Source organism: Bos indicus x Bos taurus, chromosome 15 (genome assembly GCF_003369695.1).
Source record: "Bos indicus x Bos taurus breed Angus x Brahman F1 hybrid chromosome 15, Bos_hybrid_MaternalHap_v2.0, whole genome shotgun sequence".
In the NCBI taxonomy this organism is placed as follows: Eukaryota; Metazoa; Chordata; class Mammalia; order Artiodactyla; family Bovidae; genus Bos; species Bos indicus x Bos taurus.
Genome location: NC_040090.1, coordinates 28536849 through 28555817, shown reverse-complemented (window position 1 = coordinate 28555817; position 18969 = coordinate 28536849). Strand labels below are relative to the sequence as shown.

General features: G+C 36.6%; 1 protein-coding gene across 2 annotated transcripts in view; it reads left to right on the top strand.

Moving 5' to 3' along the window:
• UVRAG (UV radiation resistance associated) overlaps positions 1 to 18969 on the top strand; it is a 329275-nt gene that overhangs the window by 245279 nt on the left and 65027 nt on the right. For both annotated transcript variants that reach the window (XM_027562853.1, XM_027562854.1), the window contains one exon: positions 2665 to 2743. In XM_027562853.1, coding sequence (XP_027418654.1) covers positions 2665 to 2743 — 79 coding nt within the window. The remainder of the gene's footprint in view (positions 1 to 2664; positions 2744 to 18969) is intronic.

Below are 18969 nucleotides of genomic sequence, written 5' to 3'. Positions count from 1 at the left end.
GTCATCCTGGGTATTCTTCTCTAAAGGACCCAGAGAAAGAATACTGAATATATAACTGAAGACCCAATGCTGAGGTCATATCTCTTCCACTAAGTAGGTGACTGAGGCAGGACAGTTTTTTTTAAATAACAAAATCACTGGACCACCCTACTTCACTGCATGCTTTATATAGTCAAATGAGATTATTAAAAAACCTGTAAGAAACATAACCTTTTAGAAAGGTTCCCAGTTATTTATCTGTATACTTGTAAAAAGAAATTTTAACTCCCAGAACCGAAAATAATAGTCAGTATAGTCTGAGCCAGTACAAAGTGGTTGACACTAGCATGTCCCCTGGTTATCTGCTCTGTTTCTGTTAATACAGCCTGGAAGCAAATTAGCTTTATGGTACTTATGTCATAATTCTCCATTCACACTGAAATTACTATGTACTAAAGAGTGCTAAGCCATCTTCACAGATAATCTATTCATTGCTTTCTGATTCACTGATTTTTGCCATGTAGAATCAGTGAATTTTTATACAACTTGGCAATATAATTTAAATTGAAAAAGAATTTAAAATTGTTCATTTTAATTGCATTTTTTGTAAAGGTATAATAATAGAAAATATATAGTTGTTCCTCTAGTTATTTCATGTAATATTCCCTTAAGTGAGTTCTACTTGTGCTAAGAGCATTTTTCTTGTTGTACTTAAATGACCACATTCCTGTCTAAACCTGCAGTTTGCTAGTGAGATTCTCTATGTATATTGAATTAAAATGCCTTTGATTTGTATCTTATGTCCTGATGGTAATAGATTTTACCCTTTTAGATGGATTTCATTTTCCTGGATTGCTTGTTAGTAGGTCTATAAATCCATGTACTATGTGGTAGTTCAACATGACATGACCTTTTAAGAATTTGAAAGCAATATAAGATGTGAACTCTGTCCTAATAGTTGTTCTGTCTTAAAATTTCCCTATTTGAATCTTTGGCTCTACTCACTCTTTAGATTTGTTTTAATGGTACATGCACACCTTGGGGCTCTCTCTTTCTATGAAGAAATCCCAATGAAGTAATAATGTCAATGTTATAACATCCATTTTTCAGGATTTAGAGGCTTGGTTTTCAGTGTATGCTTAATTCAATTTATTTTCCAACATTTGAAACAGTTTCTGCATTTATAACTTGAAAGTGGAGATATATTGTGGGTTTGGAGAGCTGTGCAGATGGTCTACATGTAGTGATTTATAGAAAAACAGCTATACAGTATAGAGCTTGAAGACTCTAGTAGATTTCTTCAAAATACCCCTGTGCTGGTATATCCTTTCAATTAGGTAGTTTCTTTGCAAGCTATTCCATACAAATTTGAATGATTCCCAGATACCCTGTAAAAGCCTGGTGTGTTACACTTTGCTTATCCTGACTTTGCTTTGCTATCATTTTGAATGCATTTCAATTTAGGGCCAAGCCATATGTCCTACTTTATTTTTTTATAGCTCCAATTAAATACAAAGCTACATCTTCTTGATGGGTGTATGAAGCATTTGGTGTTCCACTGCAGAACATAAAGACAGTTCATGACCTGGCTCGCTCCCCAGCGCCTATAATTTTATAGTGCAGCGAATTTACCTTTTGGACACTATGATATCAGCAACTTGAGAATTTAATATAAGGCTTTAAATTCTGTTTCCTTTCTTTTATTTTCCCTAGAAAACAATATATCCTTCAAGCATTATGGAATGTATCTTTTTCTCAGACAGTTAAACCACAATTGAAATTAAAACTATCTAGTAATTTATTTATTTCTGTAAGATTAAAATAATCATATATTGCAAAACTAAGGACAGTAAAGTTTCTTCTTGACCGTATTTAAGTTGTGATTGATCTGTCTATAAAGAAATCTATTGCAGAGGTTAAAATGTATGATTTGTCTGGAGAATCAGGAAAAAATAGGATAGAACATAGATACATGCTAACCTTTTCTTCTTCATTTGTAGGAGTGGAAAAAGGAAAATAGTGAAGGAAACTTACTCCCTAAAATAACTCCTCACCTATATAACGATCTATAGATCTCACGCCTTTGTCGCCTCAGTGAGTCAGGTTCAAATGGAAAGCTTTAGAAGAACACTATGGCATGAGTACATTGCCTTGAAGAAGTAACATCCAAATGGCACTCCATACACGTGTAAATGAATTTTTGATGAATTTTTGCTCACTGGTGCTGTTGATTTGACTAACCACCTCAGAAGAAACAGAAAGCTTATATATTGCTTTCAAGTGTGATTTTTTTTTTTCTTAATTTAATAGAAGTTGAGATGTCAGATCCAAAGAGTTAAAGGAAAAAAATTCTAGGATCTTAATCTTAGGGTGGTAAGTTTATACTACATAAATATGAGATATAGGGGCCTCAGCTCCTTGAGATTGGTGGATCACTATCTTATTTATTAGTCCCTTGTTGCAAGAGACTTACTCAATTCTTCCTTTGAAACAAAACTGCCATCATCCTGATCTGCCTAATGTTATGAAGATATTAAGATAATAGGTTGCAGTGACTGTGTAAGTAGCTTAGTCCAAATTTTCAGATATTTATGCTGTATCCAAGACGCTTCCACCTTTGTCAACCACCTGGAGTTGCTTTAGTCCAATTTTGGAAAACTTCTGACCCTGCTTTACCTTTTTTAGGTTTCCATTATACCCAAAAGGAGGAGAGAAGTTGCAGTTTGATTACGGTGTGTATCTTCTGAACAAAAATATAGCACAGGTAAGTAACCCTTCTGTGCTCATCTCCTACTTGGCACATGGCAGCCTGCTTTCTTGGATTACTAACTCTCTTTATGAATAAGTTCTACAGTGTACTCTTTTTTTTAATTTTTTTTAATATAAATTTATTTATTTTAATTGGAGGCTAATTACTTTATAATATTGTATTGGTTTTGCCATACATCAAAATGAATCCGCCACAGGTGTACATGTGTTCCCCATCCTGATCCCCCCGCCCACCTCCCTCCCCGTACCATCCCTCTGGGTCATCCCAGTGCACCAGCCCCAGGCATCCTGTATCCTGCATCAAACCTGGACTGGCGATTCATTTCATATATGATATTATACGTGTTTCAATGCCATTCTCCCAAATCATCCCACCCTCTCCCTCTCCCACAGAATCCAAAAGACTGTTCTATACATCTGTGTCTCTTTTGCTGTCTCGCATACAGGGTTATCATTACCATCTTTCTAAATTCCATATACATGCATTAGTATACTGTATTGGCGGAGAAGGCAATGGCACCCTACTCCAGCAGTCTTGCCTGGGAAATCCCAAGGATGGAGGAGCCTGGTAGGCTACAGTCCATGGAGTCACTAAGAGTCAGACACGACTGAGTGACTTCACTTTCACTTTTCACTTTCATGCATTGGAGAAGGAAATGGCAACCCACTCCAGTGTTCTTGCCTGGAGAATCCCAAGGACAGAGGAGCCTGGTGGGCTGCCATCTATGGAGTCACACAGAGTCAGACACGACTGATGCGACTTAGCAGCAGCATACTGTGTTGGTGTTTTTCTTTCTGGTTTACTTCACTCTGTATAATAGGTTCCAGTTTCATCCACCTCATTAGAACTGATTCAAATGCATTCTTTTTAATGGCTGAGTAATACTCCATTGTGTATATGTACCACACCTTTCTTATCCATTCATCTGCTGATGGACATCTAGGTTGCTCCCTACAGTGTACTCTTTTATTTAACTAGTTACAATGATAATACACAGTTCTTTTTTGGCCACAGTATTTTTCTGTGCCATTATAAATACTACAGAGAAGCAGTGGGTACAAATTGGATTCCTCCTGCTACACTCAGAAGCCTTTTACTGAATTGTTACTTGCTAGTAGGTTGTAACTGAATGTGTGGGCTTTATAACCTCATGCCTCTGCAGCTTGACTGGTAATAGCTTTCTTCTCACATAACTTTCTTCTCTTAGACCACTTCTAGGAACTCATTTTGCATAGGGAGTTGTTTATGGAATAAAAGTTTAGTGACTTTGGCAAGTCCCTAACAGTCTCCTCACCTGTTATCCAAGGCCCCAAAGAAAAGTCCAAGCACATGGTCCTTGCAGCCCATCTTGGGTTTTTGTGGCTCTTCCAATGTCATACCCGTTCATATCTCACTTAATATCTTTCCATATGCCATAGAAAGGCTATCAGATGCTTGCATTTGCATTTTCCTGAAACAAATATACCACATTTCCTTAGCACACATGGCTCTACTTCAAGAGGTAACATGCCATAAATTTTCTAATTGTAGAGTAAGATCAGCTTCAGTGCCTTGTTTTTATTCAGACATCCTTCCAGTTGGACTGTCACATGGAAGAGATCCCACTGTTTGGCTGTTATTTAAAGACATTATCAGCTGTATCCTCAGACCTTTCTTTTATATAGAAGCAATAAGTTTTATGATGTTTTTGTTTTTATGAGCTGAGTTGCATTTTATCCATATGATTCTAAAGACTCACTGAACGATTCCCATATTCATTTCTCGTGGATCTAGAATTATTCTTCCCTATGGTGTCTCCTTTGCCTTTCTTCCTGTCATCTAACTTCAGTTTAATGTTGTTTGTTTTTTTTAATTTGGTTTTTATTAGACTCTTAACTTTTCCAATACTGAATCAGATTTCTAGTTTTCAGTCATCGATTAATCATTTGCTTATAACCTCACACTCACACTGCTTTTACTGTTACTGCCATCCAACTCGTGTTCTTCATTCCAGACGCAAGCAGCCTTGCTCACAGCCTCTAGCCCATGACTCATCTTTCCATGTGCCATTCTTCCCACAACTGAAGCTTTCCCTCCCTCCAGTTTTGGCAGAAGAATATCTTGGTCTAAGAAACAGGACCTTAATTTCAAGTCTGTGTAGCTCACATGACTAATGACAGCTGTCATACCATAGAGAAGGTAGTGCTTAGATGAAAACTGTCAAGCAGTGGCCAGACTAAGGATGCATTAAGAGAGAAGAGATCTAAGTAAATTAGAGAGCACCTCCAGGGAAGTCAGCCAAGGTGGAAAAGAGCATGTGGACACTGGGGTCCAGAGTCTGGGAGTCAGGATGTCAGGAAGGTTGTCCTCATTTAGCAGAATTAAATTCTGATCTGAGTTCAGAGGTTCTTCTCTCTTTGCCCTCTTTTCTGTTTTTTGCCTTAAACGTGTAAGGCCTGAGTCAAGAGTCTTTTAGAAGTTTCCAGGTGAAACCTACTCCTAATTAAGGCTAGGGCTGAAATGCCTGGATTTCCTCATAAATCCCAGCTTCAAACACACACATGTGCACGCACACATGCACGCATGTACACACACACACACACTTAATTCTTCTCAGGTCCAATAGGAATGGCAAAGTGAGGTATAAAGGGGGTGCTAAGAACAGCCTCCTTTGAGAACAAGACCAAGAGGGAGGCTGACTAGGTGCAGTGGAAAACTGGGGACAGCCAGCCCTCTTCATCAGACTCTGTTCCAGCACTGTTTGGGCCTCACTTTAGAGCACTTCTAATTTTATCCTTAACTGAACTAAAGCCACAAGTATGCTGAGCTGGTTTTATTTCTCTGTTTAAAAAATGGATCATTTCTACTAATTTTGTATCTTCTACAACTTTATACTCTGAGATTCAGAGAGTAGTACATTTGTGTGTGTGTTTAATGGGTTAACCACTCTGATTCCATGGGAGCAAGTATCTTGCTCTCTAGTGTTTTTTCATCACTGTTATGGCAGTTTTAAAAGGAGACGACAATAAACTTCTTATAAACAGACTTTCTTAGGTTTCATAGTTCATTCATGAGGCCTCTTCTGAACGTTTAGAAAGAAACTTTCAACAAATTTGTGACCTTCAACTTTTTTCACGTTAACGCCATTTTGTCTTTAGCCTTACTACTATCACTTCCTTACATTTCAGCTTTTAAGAATTCATAGAACCATAATTATTATGGCTCCTAACCAGGTATTATATTAATAAGATACTTCCAACTTGTGAAGGTTAATTTTATATATATATATACACACACATACATACATACACCAATTTTATGTTGTCAAAGGGGAGTTTGTCTTCTCAGCCAGTCTCACTTATACCCCATCTCTAGAGATGTGAACAAATCATACTATTAAAATGACCCCACCTCAGTAATTTATAAGCCACGTTGGTGGAGGTGGATGAAAGCACTGGCATGTGTTAAAGTGCCAGAGAAAAAGGAGTGAAGTCATTTAATACTGCATCCATAACTTGGTTGAGGGTTTGAATAGTCAATAGGACCTTTCATCACAACCAGAAGTAGTAGTAAAATCACTTTTTTTGGTAGAGGAAATGACAGAATATAGTAATATTTGTTACTTCAGTATTTGGGATCGTTCCAGCCCAAGTTTTGAAAGCCCAAGCTTAGAAAGACAGGCCTTCAAGTAGAAATCCTCAAGTGTTGTTTGAAGAGCTGAGAGGGTTGGTAAGGCCTGCCTGCCCTCTTCCTGTCACTGCTGTCTAAAGGGGTGTGTGTGTGCAGGGTTGGTGTTAAAAGTGAATAACGCAAAGTGCCTTGTTTTTAACACCATTTACTAATATTTTTCAAGTGCCAGCCCCTTTGGTTGGAAATAGTCTTCCCTCTTGGGCAGCCTTTAACACTATAGAAATGGACCTGGCAAAATTGAGGTACAGTGTAATTAACATGGTTTAAGAAACCAGCTCCTGCCATAATTGTCAGTAAGTTTATAAGGACATTATATTAGTATTTGTGTATAGCACAGTAGTTTGCTTTTAGTTCCCAGAGTAGTAAATCAAAAATTATAATATTTTTTGGAGAGCTTTACAGTCTATAATATACATATATATATTAATTATCCAAGTGACCCTTGTCATCACCCTGCACAGTGAAAAGGGCAGCATTTGATCCAGCATTTCCACTTTGGGGTATTTGTCCAAAGAAAATGAAAACACTAACCTGAAAATCTATTCCCCCTCATGTTTACTGCAGCATTATTTAAAATAGCTCCTCTGCCCATGGGATTCTCCAGGCAAGAATACTGGAATGGGTTGCCATGCCCTTCTCCAGGGTATCTTCCGAACCCAGGGATCAAACCTGGGTCTCCTGCATTGTGGACAGATTCTTTATCATCTGAGCCACCAGGGGAGCCCATTTAAAATAAGACATGGAAATTACTTGTGTCCATCAGTGGATGACTGGATAAAATGTGGTATGTGTACACACATTCACACACACACACTAGAATATTATTCAGCTATGAAAAGAAGGAAATCCTGCCATTTGCAACAACATGGATTGACCTTGAGGGTATTATGCTAAATGAAATAAATAGCATGTGATCTCACTTGTACATGAAATCTGAATTAACAACAACAACAAAAAAAGCCCAAATTCATAGATAAAAAGAACATATTATGTGGTGGTTGTCACAGGTGAGGGTAGGAAGTGGCAGAACTGGGTGAAGGTTGTCAAAAGCTACCAACTTGCAGTTATAAAGTCAGTCAGTCCTGGGGATGTAATGTATAATAGAGCATGTTGACTACAGTTAATACCATACTGTATATTTGAAAGTTGTTGGGAGGGCATATCTTAATAATTTTCACCACAGGGGAAAAAAAAGTTTGCTACTATGTGTGGTGATGGATGTTGACTTATTGCCGTGATCATTACACAATATATACATACACTGAATCACTGTGTTATATACCTGAAACTAATGTAATATTATATATCCCAATATATTATGGGAGGTGAACTCATAGATTAAATGTGGGAGACTGGAGAAAAGGAATAATCGAGAATGACTCCTAGGTTTTGTATGTGAGCAGCTAGACTATGAAAATGCTGTTTATTGAGATGGAGAAGGGTCCAGGAGTCAGGGTTTGGGAGAACCAAAAGTTCTACTTTGGAAATGTTTAACTTGAGTTGCCTTTTAGAAAGCCAAGTAGAGTCCTGAAGTAAGCAACAGGATATATGAGTCTGGAACTTAGGGTGGGAATTAGTACTAGATGTACAGATTTGGTCATCATCAATATAAAGGTGATGTCTAAATTCATGGTACCAGTGTGATCAACCAGGAAGAGAGTGCAGCGCTAGCTCCAAAGAGAGAGACAGGTACAGACAGAAGCGTACAGAGGGATTTAGCCCTGGGAATTCTGATTTAGAAGTTTAGAGGAAGATGAAACAGCAAAGACTGAGAGGAATGGCCAGTTGGATAGAGGGAAAACCAGGAGAAAGTAATAATTTGGTAACTAAGAGAATTTCTGGAAAGAAAGAGTAATCATCTATATGAAATCCTCCTATGAGATGAAGTATCCAGTGGACTTGGAAACATAGAAGTCATTGACAAGAGCGTTTTCATTAGAGGAGTAGAAGAGTGAATAGGAAGTGAGGAAGTGACACTGATTGTAGAAAACCCTTCTGAGGTGTTTTTTTGAAGTGAGATAGATGGGTTCATAATTGGAAAAGATTGTATGTTAAAGGGAGATTTTTTTATTTTCTTTTTTTTAATTTGGTTTTGGAGGGATGTGGAACCTTTTTGGTGTGTTTTCTTTTTTTAAGATGGGAAATATCAAGGCATATTTATATGGTAATGTGAGTGATCAAATGAAGACAGAAATTGCCAATACAAAATAAAGAAGGAATAGTTGAAGAAGTAATGTCAAGAATGTCCTTGATAAAGCAGTAAAAGTTTTACTGTATTAAATATTGACCCTTGAGTACATATTTTTAAAATATTCTGTGTGATAGAAAGGGAAATAGGCATAAAACACTTGTACAATTGAGTTGCTAACTAAACTAGCTGATTTTTTTCATGGAGCAATATTTTGAAAGATTGTCTAATAAACAGCCAACTGTACAGACTTAGGTATTTGGCAGACATTGTTTTCAAAAATGAATGAGGTGAGCGTTTCAAAGGAAATTAACTGATGTTGAAATTCAAGATTTTGAATGAAAATAGTATGTTGGGAAACTTGCATTTGCCACCATAACATTGACAGCTTCCCATTTCTTAAAGATGTTTTTGGTGAAGTTGGTAGCAATACTTAACGGATGAGATTTTGAAATATTTTATAATAAACGTATAAGCTTTGAAAATCTATATAACTCAATGAGCCAGTATTTTCAAAATGACCAGTGTATATTGCTCTGAAGTCATGGACAGGTGAAGATCTCTTCACAGTGCAAAAAGCCTAATGGATTTTATTTAACAGATGCAAAAAGTATATTGATAAGGCTTCAGATTCTATATTGCTGCTGCTGCTGCTGCTAAGTCGCTTCAGTCGTGTCTGACTCTGTGCGACCCCACCAGGCCCCACCGTCCCTGGGAATCTCCAGGCAAGAACACTGGAGTGGGTTGCCATTTCCTCCTCCAATGGATGAAAGTGAAAAGTGAAAGTGAAGTCGCTCAGCCGTGTCCGACTCTTAGCGACCCCATGGACTGCAGCCTACCAGGCTCCTCTGCCCATGGGATTTTCCAGGCAAGAATACTGGAGTGGGGTGCCATTGCCTTCCTAACCTTTAAAAAACTACTACTTGTTAAGTATGGAGATAGTATCAGAGAAGAATATCTACAGTTGTCTGGAAAAGGCTGTTAAAATTCTCCTTTCTCGCCAAATTACATTTTCTCATGAAACAACATGTGGTAACAAAATGAATGCAGAAGGATATATGAGAATGCAGCTGTCTTCTGTTAAGGCAGGCATTGCAAGAGACTTGCAAAAATGTAACATGATGTCACTCATCTCACTAAATTTCTTTCTTAGAAATTATGCTTGTTTTTCATTAAAAGTGTTATTTATATTAACAAATAATTTATTTTATTAAAGTGAATTAATAAATATTTAAATGCTTTTTCAATTTTAACTTTTAATATAGTAAATATTTGTATATGGACCTATTTAAACAAAAGCTTTTGGAGGTCCTCAATTTTAAGAGAGTAAAGGGATCTTGAGAGCAAAAATGTTGAGAACCACTGTCCCAGAAACCTCAGTTGCTCATAGTCTGATAAACCAAGGCACATTTGTCAGTTCTCCAAGTGTAGAAACATTATATAAGAGACCTCAAATTTGGAATTCCAGTAATATGTGCAGTACAAGTCATCAGATCGGCAGCTCTCAGTGGATTCTCCTCTGTTGCTTTTGCTTTTGGGTTTTCTTAAAGCCAGGCTTCTTCTCTTCTTTCTTGAATGTCCAAGGAAACTTAAGAGTGTGGGTGTAGTTTACAAATACTAACCATAATATACACTTGTATTGACTTCAATGGCATTTGGTATACTTACACGTGTGATTCTCATTTCATACTCAGATCAGATCAGATCAGTCGCTCAGTCGTGTCCGACTCTTTGCGACCCCATGAATCGCAGCACGCCAGGCCTCCCTGTCCATCACCAACTCCCAGAGTTCACCCAGACTCACATCCATCGAGTCAGTGATGCCATCCAGCCATCTCATCCTCTCTCATCCCCTTCTCCTTCTGCCCCCAATCCTTCCCAGCATCAGTCTTTTCCAATGAGTCAACTGTTCGCATGAGGTGGCCAAAGTACTGGAGTTTTCAGCTTTAGCATCATTCCTTCCAAAGAAATCCCAGGGCTGATCTCCTTCAGAATGGACTGGTTGGATCTCCTTGCAGTCCAAGGGACTCTCAAGAGTCTTCTCCAGCACCACAGTTCAAAAGCATCAATTCTTCAGCGCTCAGCCTTCTTCACAGTCCAACTCTCACATCCATACATGACCACAGGAAAAACCATAGCCTTGACTAGATGAACCTTTGTTGGCAAAGTAATGTCTCTGCTTTTGAATATGCTGTCTAGGTTGGTCATAACTTTCCTTCCAAGGAGTAAGCATTTTTTAATTTCATGGCTGCAGTCACCATCTGCAGAGATTTTGGAACCCAGAAAAATAAAGTCTGACACTGTTTCCACTGTTTACCCATCTATTTCCCATGAAGTGATGGGACCGGATGCCATGATCTTCGTTTTCTGAATGTTGAGCTTTAAGCCAACTTTTTCACTCTCCACTTTCACTTTCATCAAGAGGCTTTTGAGTTCCTCTTCACTTTCTGCCATAAGGGTGGTGTCATCTGCATATCTGAGGTTATTGATATTTCTCCTGGCAATCTTGATTCCAGCTTGTGTTTCTTCCAGTCCAGCGTTTCTCATGATGTACTCTGCATATAAGTTAAATAAGCAGGGTGACAATATACAGCCTTGACATACTCCTTTTCCTATTTGGAACCAGTCTGTTGTTCCATGTCCAGTTCTAACTGTTGCTTCCTGACCTGCATACAAATTTCTCAAGAGGCAGGTCAGGTGGTCTGGTATTCCCATCTCTTTCAGAATTTTCCACAGTTTATTGTGACCCACACAGTCAAAGGCTTTGTCATAGTCAATAAAGCAGAAATAGATGTTTTTCTGGAACTCTCTTGCTTTTTCCATGATATAGCAGATGTTGGCAATTTGATCTCTGGTTCCTCTTCCTTTTCTAAAACCAGCTTGAACATCAGGAAATTCACGGTTCACATATTGCTGAAGCCTGGCTTGGAGAATTTCATACTCTGTGAAGTACATTGACCAGGTCTATCTTTAAGAAACTGACAAACAGAATTCAAGATCAAATCTTCTGAGGACAGATCTAACAATAGCCCGCTTTGTTTCTTCTTCTTTTTTCCTTTTTAATGTGGGCCTTATAACAATCTATGAGGTGAATAAGACATGGACAGTTATCTGCCTTTTACATATAAGACCCCTGAGATCAGGAATTCAGTAGAAGAACTAGGATTAGATCCTGGAGATTTCATGACCTCTCTTCTTTCTATCCTATTAACTCTCTTTTTTCTCAGTTTACTTTTAAGACTTCATAGAAAGTAAAAGTAGCTTCTCCTTCCAAAAACAGTTGGAAATTTCTGTTCTGCCAGGGACATAGTCTTTCTGTAAGACCTGACTACTCATGGGGCCCACAGTGCAGAGCTATTTAGAAGGGATCGGTGCCAGTTTATCCAGCGGCTTAAATTCACGTCTCTTTCTTTAACATACAGTTCAATGTATATGACACATGAGGAGAAAATGCTTTTTTATTTTCTTAATTCTTCTTGGAATTAAGAATTTAAATTCCAAGAATATTTTAATAGTCAAAATACCACCCACCCCCCCACCCCCTGCCACTGCCTACAAAATTGCCAGTAACAGAGTAGAAACTTTTTAAGTCCTGTATCTTAAAAAATAAACAACAATTCACTGAGATACAATTCACAAACCATACAACTGACCCATTTAAAATACAATTCAATGTCTTTTTTTTAAAAAAATTCAACTAATTATGCAACTACCACCACAGTCAGCTTTAGAATGTTTTCGTTGCCCGTAAAGAAACCCTGTACTCGTTTGTAGTCACACCCTGTTCCTGTAAGACTTCCAACCCTAGGCAGCCACCATTCTACTTCTGTGTCTCTTCTGAACATTTCATGGAATAGAATAAAATATGTGGTCTTTGTGACTGGTTTCTTTCCCTTAGGATAGGTTTACAGTTCATCCGTGTTGTAGCATGCATCAGTCTTTGCTTTTTATTAACAAATCATTTTGGCAGTTCAAAGATGTATATGGATATACCACATTTTATTCATCCATTCATCAGTTGATAGACGTTCGGATTGTTTATAGTTTGGAGCTATTATAATAATGCTACTATGAGTACGCATGTACAAGTTTTCTGTGGGGACATGTTTAGAGTGGAGTTGCTGAGCCATATGGTAACTATGTTTAGCATTTTGAGTAACTGCTAGACTGTGTGCTAAAAGCAATTACACCATTTTACATATCCACCATCGATGTATTAAAATTCCAATTTCTGTCACTTTTATTACAGCCTCCTACTGGGTATAAAGTGGTATCTAATTGTGGTTTTGATTTGAATTTCCCTAAAAGCTAATGATGTTGAGCATCTTTTCACGTGCTCACTGGACATTTGTATATCTTCTTTGGAGACATGTCTGTTTAAACCCTTTGCCCATTTTTAAATTGGGTAATTTGTCTTTATTCTTGAGTTTAAGAGATCTTTATATAATTTAAATAAAAGTCCCTTCTCAGATGTATGATTTGCAACTATTTTCTTCCATTCTGTAGGTTGTCTTTTTCACTCTGTTGATAGTGTCTGTCGAAATACAGACATCTTTAGTTTCAGTGAAGTCCAGTTTTATCTACTTTTTCTTTTCTTGCTTATGCTTTTGATGTCATTTCCAAGAAACCTTAGCCCAAGTACTTTCAGGTTTTCTTCTGTGTTGTTTCAACTTGTGCATTTAGGTCTGTGGTCCATCTTGAATTAATTTTTTTGTGTAGTGTAAGGAAGGGGTCTAACTTCATTCTTTTCCATGTGAATATTCATTTAGCCCAGAAAAATTTGTTAAAAGACTACTCGTACCCATTGAATTATCTTGGCACCTTTGTTGAAAATTAATTAACTGTAAGGACTTATATCTGAACTCTAAATTCTATTTCAATAATCTATATGTCTGTCCTTTAGATTTATATGTATACCTGTGGCAGATTCATTTTGATATTTGGCAAAACTAATACAATTATGTAAAGTTTAAAAATAAAAATAAAATTAGGAAAAAAAATAATACATTCCAATTGTAGAAATTTTTTAAAGTATGAAAGAAGATAGAAGAGCAGAATTTTTAAAATAGTCTACAGCTTACATGTACCTTCATTTCAAACTTTTTTGTCTTTTCCTTTATAGTTGGGATAGAATTATATATAGTGCTCAACATCTTTTTCCTTTGTTGACACAAGCATTTTGCCAAACCATTAAAAGCTCTCTCAGTATTTTTAATATGTAATATTAGGGGATCTTCCCGACCCAGGGATCGAACCCAGGTCTCCCGCATTGCAGGCAGACTCTTTAACCTCTGAGCCACCAGGGAAGCCCTGTGTGCATAGTGTGCATATTATAATATATAATTCATTTAACTGTTCCTCTAATCTTGGACATTTGTTCTTCCCTGTTTTTCTTTTCTTAAATATTAAGTTACCCTATTAGCACTTAAAGGTGTCTTACATATACATATATGGTGTTGTAGAATGATGTTTTCAGTTATAATAGATTACAGTAAGGTCGATATTAAAACCCTTTATTGTGACAGAAATCCTATCTCTTAAGATTTTCCTTGGGCTTGACATTGTTTCATGTAAATCAGTTCAGACTTAAGCTTCATACTGCTGTGGACAAAGCAGATTTTCAGTCATATCCTCAGTTTGAAAGATGATAATGATGAACTCTACTCGTAAGTGTTCCTTGGTGGGCTTTGTTTCTTTTTAATAGTAGAACCATCACATTTTCATGTTATGTATGTAGTATCAATCACATATCTGAATGAGCTGTGCAAGGCCTATGAGAGGCTGATTTTATCCCCAAGATGTTTATATTCAGGAAGAAAAATATGCACACGATGTAAACCGTACAAGGCATGCAGATCCCTGTCAGAGGAGGAGTTCTTGTCCAAGTGTGGTTCTGGCTCAGCGGGGAGAGCCCCACACACGTGGATGTGTGTTCCACTGAGCGGGTGAACTTGGGCATGCCCCTCCACTCCCTTCTCTCTGTAGAGACTGGGCGCGTCCCATAGGATCGTTGCAGGGACAAGAAACAGTGAGGGTTAAGTTTGTAGCTCAGGCATCATCTACAGAAAGGGCACACGATAAATAGCAGCTACCATTTTCTGTTCTTTGTGTTGTCATTATTCTTGTTAGGCTGCTACAGAACGGGAACGCTTCAGTAGAAAGATGCGGCACCTGAACTGGAAATTCAAGGAAGGAAGCGTCTGGCTAGTGAGAGGGGAGGAGGGGCAGAGGTGCAAAGGAAGGCTGTTTAAGGTGTATCAAGGCCAACCTGGCTGGAATAGGTCACCTGACTAGTGGGGAAGGAAAGGTGTTTTTGGTTGACCACGCTCAGCCCTAGCACCATACTGTTACCAGTTGTTGTACTGGGAACTGAAACTGGTCCGTGTGAGCTCCCTAGGCATGTGTAGTAAACACTTATTGAAAGAATGAGTGGTGAATGCATCAACTAGGAGATTGTTCTTTCCTCCTTAAGACTGACAGGTAATGAACTTATTTCTATTTAAATATGTGTGTATTTAAATATATATTTAAATATATCTTGACTTATCGCTAAATGGAAGCTTTACTTGAAGTAGAAAGTGTATATAGTTTTTTCAGAAGCTCCATTCTGTATTTAAGGGATCACATACTACCTTTATATACTTGCAAGTGATTGATTAAAAGTTCTTGTATTAATTTTTTTAAAGAATCATGTTGACAACCAGTTTACTAAACATTTTTAATGATGTATTGACTTTGATCACTGAACTTTGAAATGCTGAGAGTGATAAATTAACAAGATAAAATAATTTGCTTTTTCATCAGTTGGACATTTTCTCGTATTTTAAACCGAAACTAGAAACCCAATGCCAAAAATATCCAAATGAGAAATAAAACAGTTTTAACTTGTACTCATATAGCTTACTTTACTTATATTACCTCTTTTGTCCTTTATAAAGGCCTAAATTGTTAGTATTATTATCTGCACTTTACATTTAGATAAACTGAGTCTCTGAATAGCAAGCAAAGAAATTCAGACCCTAATCATCTGACTTGTAAGTTCAGGGGATCGTACTTGCTGCCTTTCTTTTATCAGACAGAAAGAAACATTAAATAACAGGCTTCCCTTTTGTCTGAGGCCACCTAAGAGCCAAGTATAAGTTTAGCACTTCATTTGGTTTAACATCTTTTATACCTTCTATCTCCTCTTTTGTCCTAGTTACTAAAAATTCACTTTAGCTCCTTATTTTGCATATTTTAATATTTTAAGCAGGTAAATTATTTTCTTTAATTAAAGAAATAGATTGCTTATTCAGTAATGATGTGAGCCTTTTCCAAGACACCACTATGAGTGACATTGTTGCTGGGAGAAAAATATTTAAAGAATGAACTTCAGTTGAAATGAAATACATAATGCTTAGTTCAGAGAAGGTAGAATATAAATTGTAACTATTTTTTATGGCTAAGCCTCATGAAATGAATTACGAGAAATAATATATATGAAAAGTGAATTTGGTCTGATTTTAGTTGGCATCAAAAAGACCAGCGTAGCTTAGGTTTAAGCTTTTTAAAGAAAAGAACTTCAAAAAATCGTTATATGTAAATTTTGGTATCTACTAGAGAAAAGCATTTTAAAATATGCTGATTTGGGTTTCCAGGGAGGATAAAATTAGTACCCTAATTAGTGTAAATTTACCAAGGGAAAGGTCAAAATCCTAGAATGAAATGAATAAAGTGCAGCATAGTTGAATATTTAAGAGCAAGTACTATGGATTTAGATTACAAAGTTCAAATGCCCATTTATCACTTTAGCTATATGATTTTAGATAAGTTACTTAATCTCTCTGTGTTTCAGTGTCTTTATCTGTAAAATAGGGATAATAATACCTACAATTATAATTCCCATCTCTTAGAGTTGTTATAAAGTTGTAAAAAAGTTGTATATAAAGTTGTTTTAAAGCATTTAGAATAGTGCCCGAAACACATTTTAGAATAGTGCCTGAAACAGGGTAAGTAGTAAAAAAAAAAAAAAGTGCTTGCAAAATAAATAAAATGCAAAGTGCAGTGTAATCCTTGTGACCAAGAAATTCCAGGCTCCACAAATACGAAATGAAGTGAAGCTGTATGGCAGTGGATTACAAGCTAAATGCAAGTTAAAAAGTAAAAGGGTAGGGGAGTTGCCTTTTTAGCTGCATCAGTGAGAATACTGCTATAGGGAAGGAAAATTCAGATAATTTGTACACTCTCAATGTAGTGAGCTTTTAGTTGTTTCAAGTTAAGGCAATACTTTTCCTTTTTTTTTTTTTCCAAAATAGAAGTAACTTTTCAAATCATACAAATGATTCAATCTCAGGATGAATTTATTTTTAAAATACAGAAAAGTATTAAGGAAAAAAATTAAACCACTTTTGATTCTATTACTCAGAGATAAGTATTATAGTATTTTGGTGATCAGCTTTCCAAACATCTATGCAAATATACATGCCTAAATGAAACAGGTAAAATTTCCATAAACAGTGTCACATTGTGCATTCTGTTGTATGTCTTACTTTTTTCATTCAGTATATTGTGAAGATAGTTTCATATTGATGAATACAGTTGTATAAGATCTTGTTGTCCACACTGCACTCTGTTTGTGGACATTAGCAGTAGATTTCCAAGATTTGCCTGTTATGAACCACATTATGGTGAGAGAAGCATCTATCTTCTTAGATATACCTGTGTTCAGTTATTCCCTTAAGTATCAAATTGCTAGGTCAAAGAATACATAAATTTTAAAGTTTGAGTTTTTTATCCTCTTGCCAATGTTGTTTGTTATTAATCTTTTTTAATATGAGAGAAGAAACATAATATCTCTACCTTTATTTGTAGCTCTGATTATTAGTGAATGTTACGTTCAGGCATTTCATATAACTTTTTAAATACTGGATTCGTTAAAAAAAATTGGGGTTTTCCCATAAGATGGGTACAGGAAACCCAAATGAACTTTTTGGCCAACCCTATAAATATATATATTTCATTCATATAAATATATATGTATACATTTTCTGTTTAAAGTTCTTTGGTGAATCACCAATACCTTTTGATAAATATGGCTTGTAAAAAAAATTATGGGTAGACTGTAGAACTCCCAAAATAATATAAGAAAATAATACATAGGCCTTACAAGTGAGGGTGAGGAATTCACTGAGTCACAAATTTGTGTCAGTTTTTCTCTGTTTTAACCTTCTTTCTTCCCCCAGTCCTCTCTAGGAGTGTCAGTTCCCCTGCTGTATAAAAAGCAGTCCATGGCAGTTAGGACAAAGGCTGGACTGAAGACAGCTTTTAGAAGAAGCATTTAAAATCCCAGCTCCTGCTGTCTAACTCATTTCTTCACTGTTTTCCTCTCCTTGGCACTTCTCATCTGCTCTAACATACTTCTCTTCTTTCATCTGAGTCCTGTGACTGGTATAATGACTTCTATTTCCTCTCTTGGTGTTTCTGTGGCTCCAAGCATTGCTGGTTGATCACTTACTGTATATCAGGTGCTGGGTTGGGCATTGAGGAGGTAAGGGTGAATAGGACTCTATTCTTAAACCTGGTTTACCCTCTAGCCAGGGTGACATTACAGTGTATTACACTAACAGGAGAGTAGATGTGTGTGTAGATCTGTATATCCTGTTGGTGTATTACACTAGATAAATGTGTAAAGTTCTTTGGGAAATACAGTTGTTGTTTTTTTTCTTTTAATTATCACCTTCAAGCTTTTTGACTTAACCCCAACATGATCAGAAAGATTTTAAGATTCTCTAAGATATAATTTACAAGCGGCATATGTTGGTAATTTTGTTTATAGAAAATAAGCAGAGATTTACAGAGTACCATGCCATATAAATAATGGGTCAATGTAAGTCAAGTACAAGATGAATTTATAATAATGATGATAATACCACCATATATTTGAGTAGTGCTTTGTAGTTTTCCAAAGGGCTTTCACACAAACAGCTCATAATTGATCCTCACAATGTCTTCTCTGAAGTAGAGTTAATAAGAATTTTCAACTTTAAGAATTTCTTCTTAGGAACTCTATCATAAGGAAATAATTCTAACTTCCTGGAAACAGTTAAAAGACATTTATCATACTGAAAACAACTGTCTAGGGGTAAGTTAGATAAACTGAGAAACATCCATAGTCATTAAAACTTTTATGAAGATTAGATAATGCCAAAGGATTCATTTGTTATTAGTGAAGAAAGGAGGATAGAGAGTTGAATACATATAACACAATTACAATTATTAAAATAAAAACTTTAAAGATACCAAACATTTACCCTTTCTGGAGGGGTAAGAAAACTGCCCAGATGTATGCTAAAATTGTGTTACATGCTTATCTTATGGGAGTGTT